This window comes from Ipomoea triloba, chromosome 7, assembly GCF_003576645.1.
Source record: "Ipomoea triloba cultivar NCNSP0323 chromosome 7, ASM357664v1".
In the NCBI taxonomy this organism is placed as follows: Eukaryota; Viridiplantae; Streptophyta; class Magnoliopsida; order Solanales; family Convolvulaceae; genus Ipomoea; species Ipomoea triloba.
In genome coordinates, this window is record NC_044922.1 from 10,888,814 (window position 1) to 10,898,212 (window position 9,399).

At 35.1% G+C, this 9,399-nt stretch overlaps 1 protein-coding gene across 2 annotated transcripts; it reads right to left on the reverse strand.

The window, feature by feature from the left end:
• Positions 1 to 428: 428 nt before the first annotated feature.
• LOC116025658 lies at positions 429 to 5,567 on the reverse strand. Of its 2 annotated transcripts, none has more exons than XM_031266974.1 (7): positions 5,275 to 5,567; positions 3,851 to 3,962; positions 3,085 to 3,158; positions 2,568 to 2,679; positions 2,265 to 2,385; positions 911 to 936; positions 429 to 809 (listed from the first exon to the last, which is right to left on the reverse strand). In XM_031266974.1, exons 1-5 carry the CDS (start codon positions 5,415 to 5,417, stop codon positions 2,266 to 2,268), a joined length of 561 nt encoding a protein of 186 aa, XP_031122834.1. In that variant the 5' UTR covers positions 5,418 to 5,567; the 3' UTR covers positions 429 to 809; positions 911 to 936; position 2,265. The 2 variants fall into 2 exon arrangements, with proteins under 2 accessions (XP_031122834.1, XP_031122833.1); XM_031266973.1 differs by having other exon boundaries at positions 3,085 to 3,188; positions 5,275 to 5,563.
• Positions 5,568 to 9,399: the final 3,832 nt, after the last annotated feature.

Sequence of the window (9,399 nt, forward strand, 5' to 3'; positions counted from 1 at the left end):
AGTGGAATAAAACGCAGCTGGGAAATGCATTCAATTAATGCCGGAGTTCGGGTGTCGCAACGCATCTAGGATATGCGTTCGTCGCATACCGGCGTGTCGCCAGTGCCGGGGAGTAAAACGCATCTAGGAGATGCGTTCCTCGTATGATACGTGGAACGCAACCCTTGGGGGCGTAGTATCGTATGCCTAAAACACAAATAGTGGATGCGTCTACAGTATTTTATACTTCAAACACAAGTAGCACATGTGTTCAAATACAGTATTTTGGATTTAAAAAAAAAAACGCAATTGGAAATACTTCTCTACACTAAAACGCATGTCCCAGCTTAATTTTTCACATTTTTGTCAATTATTAGATTCGTTTACATTTTTATCAATAGAATGCCATGCAGTTACATTTCTGTCTTTTTCCGCCCATTTGACACCTCTAGAGGGAAAGCAATCAATATCAACAATTATTTTCAACTCCTCCGTACACTTGTGGAGAGCCTATCACACTTCTTTTAAAAAGGAGCCTATCACACTTCTTTTAAAAAGGACAAAAAAACTATCAGTTTCAAGTACAGTAATAGTACAAACATTTTCAAGCACAGTAATAGTACAAACATTTCAAGCACAGCACTTGATCTAAGGCAGAGTCACTTTCCCTACACCAATTATAACACAGTAAGTTGCACCAATCCAGAACCAAGACCCTAACTCTGAACTTCTTACTTATCAGCAATCCAAGGCTGTCCAGTGGTCCACATTGTGCTATTCTGAATAACTGTTTCGTGAATTTTGTCCATATGGAATCAGACAACACTCCGCTGCAAACAAAGGCAGGACAAGCAAAGTTGAAGACCTTAAAATGTCACATATAACTGAAAGAGGAAAAGATCAAGTGGGTTGAGGAAGCTGCATAGTATACCTGATCGTGCAAGGCTAATGAAATGCCTAGAGAAATTTTATAAAAAAAAAATACAAGAAAAATCATTAGAAAATATGACTAAAATTTACATATTGCAATATAACATTCAACAGGCCAGGTTCTAATAGTCAATAAAAAGAAGTTTTGTCCAACAAACTGATATCATATCCCAAAAATAGAAGAACAAGAAATGAGAGAGAAGGAATCCTATGTTCGGTGTTCAAACAGTCAAATACCCGTCCAAGGGTTCTTAAGCAACATTAGTAACTCACCAACTGTTATTCTTAATAGTCTGTGAGTGCCATCCAGTAAAGCAAAATTATATTATGAGCTTGGGCTCACCTTGAAAGGTGAGAGACAGGCTGATGTAGTCAGGTAACATTACAACAAATTCACCAAATCATAGGACCAGATTCATCAAAGTCGTATGCCAAATTCATCATAATTCAACGCCATAAATTGAGATAAATATGGCAGGATTTTGATGAGTGTAGCTTAGAAGTTAGAACAATCATGTGATGAATCTAACTTGGGCCGTATGAAGCTGGTTTATAGAGGTGGCAATCCCTTGCTAACATCAGCACAGGGCTCAGCTCACTCACTTTGCTAGGTGACCCCAGCTCATAGTACACCAACTGATCATTACCTTTCAAATATTGACACTACAAGACAATATTTACACAAAAAAAAATGATTTCAACCATTGACCTTCTATTTATGAAAATCTAGGAAAAAAATGTTAGCTCCATTGGTACATTGTTGATGTGCATCTACCATGACATATAACATCAGATTTCTAGTATATTAAACTGTCTCTATCTTAGGATTCACATTTACACACAATTTCCTTTGGTATTCATTTCAGCACATTGTACAGGTTTCTTCCCAACATTAATCAATAAGGTTCTACTAATATTTCGCAGCAGCCTCCATCAATTTACCACCCCATTTCTTGGTAGGCTATCAAACTGAACTACAGATTGGTTTCTTCCTTGCACCTGGATTATAATTTATCAATCTTCTCTTTAACATGTGTTACCTTCCAGCTCATTAGTTAGTAGGGTAGCAGTAAAAATAGTTTTAAATGAAACTGTCCTCTTGGCTAAAGCATCCACAGTCCACAGATAATTCAATAGATGAGTCAAAGTGTTGTGCCCCGAGAAATACATTGCAGTCAACCACTTTTGTAAGTCGACTTACACACATGCATATTCCATCCACCTTGAACCACTATTTTTGGTTAAAATATTCCATCCACTTTTATTTGACTTAAGGGTAAATATCTCTATTTCAAAAGTTAGGAAAAACAAATTGTCAAAACAGAATAGAAGTGCATGAACATCTGTTACATTACCTTAGCCTTGAGGATCCTGACTACTACTTGCATTGTCAGGTTGCAAAGAATTGGCAATGGGATTTTGTGATTTTGTCTCCATAGACAACATCTTCAAAGATATTTTGCGCAGATAATCAGACTGCAATGAAATTAGGTTGAGAAGGAAAAGGTCACTAAGGCCTTATAAGCATAGATCAGCCAAAGCACATTCTGATAGTAAAAGCAGAAAAGTTAACAAATGACATAATTATCATACACAATTTTGCATATACTTAAAAAAAACATTGGAGAAATAATGATAATTGCACATCACATTCACACCTGACTTGAAGCAGCAGAATAAATCTTTTCCTCAAACCTCACTGCAATTTTTTTAATCTCTTGAAGCCCTTCTGGTCCTGAGAAGGGAAGATGCCTCTTTAAAGTTTCCATTCTATAGCCATCAGAGTAAATATAAATATCCGTCAGTGTAATAAAGATGGAAATAATATCCTACTTACAAGAAAAGCATTTCAAATCATTACCAAAGACCAATATCCAATATCCAACTTATACATTTTCTATGCTTATCAATATCATTATAAGTGCAGTGGTGATATAAAAGTAGCACCTTTTCAGACACTACGAATAAGACTGACAACAAATCACCAGAATCACTATAAATGTAAAAGAATTCCAGAAGGTATACAAGGCATTCTCAGCAAAGTTGAACATTAGCATTCAATTTGCAAACCAAAACCAACAAGCTCCAAAATCATATTCAAAAGTTTCAATTTCTGAAGAAGATACTACATGCATGTGATGTGTGGGAAAGATAGAGAAGTATCAGAAAAATTACATCTTGTTGACGATCCTTTGTCGAGATTCAGGTTGAAGCTGAGTCCGCCAATCTCCACGCTCCATAGACAACATCTTTAAAGATATCTTCATTAGATAATCTGACTGCAACAAGCATTTAGTTGAGAGAAAAATAAAAAATTAAAAATAATTAAAAATTAAAAAAATAAAAATAAAAATTTAAAAAAAAAACTTAAAAATCTTATTACATGTATAGATCATCAAGATACATGATGAAATGTACAAAAGTCAAACACACACATTAACATATTTTTGTGTATTTCAATAAATTTCAAAATTAAAATTAATATAAATAAATAAGTACATGATTTAAAAATAATTAGCTAAGAGCTTGAACTCGATAAATAAAATTACTTTATAAGTTAACATGACGTAATAAGAAATAAAATAAAATATATAATCATAAAAATTATTAAATATGATACGAATAATAATCTAACATAAAACATATACTTCATACTAATTAGAATTAAAAGGGCAAAAATAGAAATTATGCATGGGAATCTTACAAAACCTAAGAGATGTAAGGTAATCACATTCCCTTCAAAATCCAATGTGGAGGGAATGTTGCATTCCTTAGGGAATGTTATATTCCCTTGGAAAAGCAAGATAACTTGAACCAAACATGGGAATGTGACATTCCAAATCTCACATTCCCTTGGTTATGTTATATAACTTGAACGAAACACCCCCTTATAGTAATTATCATATTGGAGAAATAGTAAAAACATGCATCATATACACACCGGACTTGTAGCAGCAATGTAAATCTTTTCCTCAAACTTCATTGCAATTTTCCTAAGTTCCTGAAGCCCTTCTTCTCCAGAGTGTGGAAGATGCCTCTTTAAAGTCTCCATTCTATAGCCATAATAAACATTCATTTAAATCAGCATAGAAAATAGAGCAATGCCACCCAATCTTACCAGAGAATATGTTTCAAAGCCATCATAAGACAGCAATATTGCCCAAAAAAACAAAAATTACTGCTTAGTGTTGGGCATGCATCTTCTCATCAAAGCTGATATCAATAAAACTAACCTAAAGGTGCTCCTGGTGAAATATATAAGATTATTCTTTGTGGTGGGAATATTTCAGATCTACCCCAAAAAAATTTCAAAGTGCTATTAATGTTATATTCAAGAGTCAAGAATACTATTTTTGGTGCTAGAAGATTGCAAGTTTTAATAAAATAAATTGTGCATCCTTTTCTACCTTCGGGCATAATTATATCACATGCTTTGACTCACAAAAAATGGTGATTTATGGAATGGATGTTCATGATGAGTCATGACTGTGATAAATGCTCATCACTGAAAAATTTATTGCCTTTGGGAGTAAATATACATTCTTTAAACTGTAACTTTACATCCTGACAAGTGAGGCACACATAGCTATGTGAGCAGGAAGTGCATAAATACCAATGTCTTAGACATGTATTTCAACAAAAGAAGGGTGTAGAATTTCATTACTACAGTCTACAGGATATGCCTAATGCATATGCAGTTAAATACTTTCCAATAACAACTTGAAAAATAAAAAGCTTGAAAACATGAATATTGCTAAATAGCAACCATATATTTTCCAGGTATGTCAATGATTATATATCTATGCTCAGTACTTGAACACAAATTGTGATATTCAAGAGTAAAGATCAGGATTGCAAAAACTAAAAAAAGAAGGATGAATATAAATATTTAAATTATGCAAATTGCACAAACTCCAAGCACAAAAGAAATTCAAATTGGATGTATGATAAAGCTAAAAGAAGTGCAATTATGATCTTAATTAACTAATTAAAAATTAAAAGTTACCAAGGACAAGAATGCATATCACTTGATTGAATAAATAACCCCCGAAATGTGGTCATACGGCTATATAGTTTCACACATATGACTTATCAATCACTGTAGGCCATGAAAGACATAGAATCAAGAGTAGCAGTAATATAAAGTTAGATCGTTTTGAAACGGTTTCAATAAGGCATAGAATATAAATCAGCATAGAAACATTATATGCATTCTCAGCAAAGAAAAGTTGGAAACTGGAGTCCAAATCGGAAGCCAGTATCATCACGCTGACGGAACACAATTGAAAATTGAAAATTGAAAATTATGATCAGATATTACTAGGTAAGAAGAAAAAAAAGATGAAGACATGTGAGGAACGCTACATCTTGTTCACGATCCTTTCACGGGAATCAGTTTGAAGCTGAGTTCGCCAATCCTCTGTCTCCGCAGCTCCGTTGGCATCCGGCGCGGCTAGGACGGCACCGCCGCGCTGTGCCTGGGCTGCCATCCAATAATCCGCATCCATGAAATCAAATTTGTGATATACCTCCGGTCAACGAGAACAATTCCTACAAATTGAAAGAAAGAGAGTAGAGTGACGAAATCTAGAGAGAGCAGAAAGAAGAAGCTAAAATGGAGAATTTATCATTATCCAGTCAATAAAAAAATTATCCTGCCAAAGGAAAATGCTAATACGCAATTGCTAGTCACAAATAGTCACCTTCTAAAATATAAATATTTTAGGAAAAATGACGTTTTAACCCCTCAGTTGTTTTACTTTTATATATTTAACCCTTGTCAATTGATTTGAACAAATCTAATTCTTTAATTGTTCATAATGCACCACATTTGGTCCCTAATGTTATATAATTAGAATTGTTTTTAATAATGTATTTTTTATGAGGTTATAATTATCCAATCCTTTCAACCATTTAACTTTCTCCTCCTTCTTCCTTTCTTCTCCTTCTTTGCGGAGTAATATTTTTCATGTGATTAGTGAAGGACTTGGCATTACCTATTTACCTTAGTCTAATTACATACTGAAGGAGTGAAGGGCATTACCTATTTACCTTAGTGAAGGACTTGTCATTCATTCTCCAATGGCGCTACTGGCAAAGTTTTTCTGTTCCAATGGCTACTTCTTCTAGCCTTCTTATCAGTTGTTGTATTGGCAACCTCACACAATCTTCTTGGTTTTCGACAAGGTAGAATATCCTAGCCCCTTCAATTTCTTTTACAGTGCTTAAATATGTACGGAGTATTTGTTTGAGAAGTGAGTTACCTTCATGGCGTACATTAAAGAAGAAGGAGAAGAAAGTTAAATGGTTGAAAGAATTGGACAATTATAACCTCATGAAAAATAAATTATTAAAAACAATTTTAATTATATAACATGAGGGACCAAATGTAGTGCATGCATTATATGGGCTTGTTTGGTTATCAGCGGTTAGCGGTAGCGGATTGTGTTAGCGGTTACCAAATAGCGGATTATATTAGCGGGTTTGACCAGCGGATTGTATTAGCGATTTGTAAAAAGATGTTTGGTAAAATTAGCTGTTTAAATTAGCGGTTAACATGTAAAATGACCAAAAGGGTATACATATATTTTATTTTATAATAATAATAATAATAATAATAATAATAATAATAATAATTTTTTAGGATTTAGTAAAAGATAAAAAAACTTTTAAAAAAAAAACGAACCGGCCCCCCTTAGTTTTGCGCTCCAAATTAAACATATATATACTTATATATTTATATGGCTTGGGCCAGTTAGCCAAATTGGCGCAGTTAAGTGAATTTTTTTTTGGAATAAGGGTCAAATAAGCCACTGAACTACACACGAAACTGCAATTAGGCCATCAAACTCAAAAACAATGCAATTGGGTCCCTGAACTACACAAATTCATACAAATTAACCCAAAGTGACTTGTTTGACTTGATGTTCCGGTTACCAACTTTAAAAATAATATTTTAAAATAATTTTAAATTAATTAATTAATTAAAATTAAATTTAAAATTAAAAATTTTAAAAAGGACCCAATTGACTTGTTCATGTTTTTTTTTAATTTTAATTTTAATTAATTAATTAATTTAAAACTATTTTAAAATATTATTTTAAAAGTTGGTAACTGGAAGATCAAGTCAACAAGTCACTTTGGGTTAATTTGCATGAATTTGTGTAGTTCAGGGACCCAATTGCATTGTTTTTGAGTTTGATGGCCTAATTGCAGTTTCGTGTGTAGTTCGGTGGCCTATTTGAACCTTATTCCTTTTTTGTTAATATACAAGGGTGTTTTGGGAAAAGGAAAACCTTTTCCCAAAATGCTGAGTGAAAACGCTGCATATTGCAGCGTTTTCATTTTCAGCGGTTTGGAGCAAACCGCTGCTCCAAACCGCTGATAACCAAACACCATTTTTAGCGGTTTGACTTGGTCAAACCGTTAAAGATGGTCAAATCCACCAAAAATTAGCGGATCCGCTAACAACCAAACATGCCCATAAACGATTAAAGGATGAGATTTGTTCAAATCAATTGACAAGGGCTAAATTTTTAAAAGTAAAACAATTGAGGGGCTAAAAGCATCATTTCCCCAATATTATATATATATATGTATATATATACATATATATATATATATATATACATATACATATATATATATACATATATATATACCAAAACAACCTAAACCTACCCAGAACTACAGCCTCAAACACCCAAGCCTTACTCACCAAGAACCCTTGAGCCTTCTAAACCCCAAAACAACCTAAACCTACCCAGAACTACAGCCTCAAACACCCTCTAGTCCAATGCAAGAAACCCTGACATTACCAGATTAAAAAACCAGCTCAAGGAGCAAAACAAGTGTTTCAGGTGTTTTGAACCCTGGAACCCTGGTCACAAGTGTAAGGGTCCAACCTTCAACATCATTGAAGGGGCTGAGACTCAGGATCACGAAGAGGGGATCAGTGAGGACCTGTTGGAGAGACTAGATGCTGAAAATGAGGTGGAGACAGAAGAAGTGGAAGTGACTCTATGTGCTGTTATTGGGGGAGAAGGAATGAACACCATCAAACTAATTGGAACTATTAGCAAGCAGGCAATCACCATTTTGGTGGACAGTGGGAGCACACACAATTTCATTGACCCTAAGTTGCTTATCCAGATGAGGATTACACCTGAAAAGGCTAATTCTCTTGTGGTGACAGTAGCTAATGGGAACAAACTGAATTGTGACTCTATTTGTAGTGGACTGAAGTGGCAGGTGCAGAATGAAATGTTTGAAAACGATTTTAGAGTCCTTAAGTTAGGAGGATGTGACATGGTCTTGGGAATGGATTAGATTGACATCCTTGCCCCAATCCAATTGCATACTAGACCACCTGGTATATCATTTCATAAAGATGACAGGAAGGTGATGCTGAAGGGAATGACTAAGGAGATCACCTTGCAGCAAGCTTCTAAGAGAGAGGTCAAAAGGTGGAAAAAAGAAGGGGTACAAAGATACTGGATACAAGGCTCAACTAATGCTACTCAAGGTAGCCCCCAAAATTGTGAGACAAATACACATCAGGCAGAGCTAGCTGATATCCTACAAGAGTTTAAGGAACTATTTGAGGTGCCTAAAGCACTACCCCCTAAGAGACCTTTTGACCATGAAGTTCCATTGATTCCAGGAGCTAAGCCTGCAAATTTCAAGCCTTATAGGTACTCTTTCATGCAGAAAAATACCATAGAGAAGATGGTGGATGAAATGTTGGCAGTAGGAATCATCTCCCACAGCACATCTCCATTTGCTTCCCCAGTGTTGTTGGTGCCTAAAAAGGACAACACATGGAGGTTCTACAATGACTACAGAGCATTGAATGGTATAACTATCAAAAACAAATTCCCCATACCCTTAGTTGAAGATTTATTTTCAGAATTGGCTAATGCAAGGGTTTTTACTAAATTGGATTTGAGAGCGGGGTATCACCAGGTTAGAATGAAGGAAGGGGAGGAGCATAAGACAGCTTTTAAGGCACACCAAGGATTGTATGAGTTCAGGGTAATGCCTTTTGGTTTAACTAATGCCCCAGCTACATTTCAGGCACTTATGAACTCTGTATTTAAGCATCTGATTAGAAAAACAGTATTGGTCTTCTTTGATGATATACTGATATACAATCCCACTTTGGAGGGACATTGGACTGGAGGGTGTTTGAGGCTGTAGTTCTGGGTAGGTTTAGGTTGTTTTGGGGTTTAGAAGGCTCAAGGGTTCTTGGTGAGTAAGGCTTGAGTTGTTGGTATCTGGGGACAAAGGGGGAAGGCTTTTGAGTGGAGCTTGGTTTATGAAATTCACTGGTCTTTAAACCCTTCTCATACTGTCTAGCAAGCCATATTGCATCCTCCACATTTCCAGGTCCAGATGTTCTTACAAAACACCTAACCTGTTGCTTCAGTCTCACTATGAAACTGTCTACAAAGTATCGCTCAGTTAAGTAAGGGTAAACTTGCAAAAACA

What these genes read in the sequence shown, in the direction of transcription:
- LOC116025658 (XM_031266973.1), bottom strand. Translation starts at nt 5,417, where the DNA reads ATGGATGCGGATTATTGGATGGCAGCCCAGGCACAGCGCGGCGGTGCC. An exon ending in GAAAGGATCGTGAACAAGAT is followed by an intron (nt 3,963 to 5,274) that starts GTAGCGTTCCTC and finishes TTATGGCTATAG; the next exon opens with AATGGAGACTTTAAAGAGGC. An exon ending in ATTCTGCTGCTTCAAGTCAG is followed by an intron (nt 2,386 to 2,567) that starts GTGTGAATGTGA and finishes ATTTCATTGCAG; the next exon opens with TCTGATTATCTGCGCAAAAT.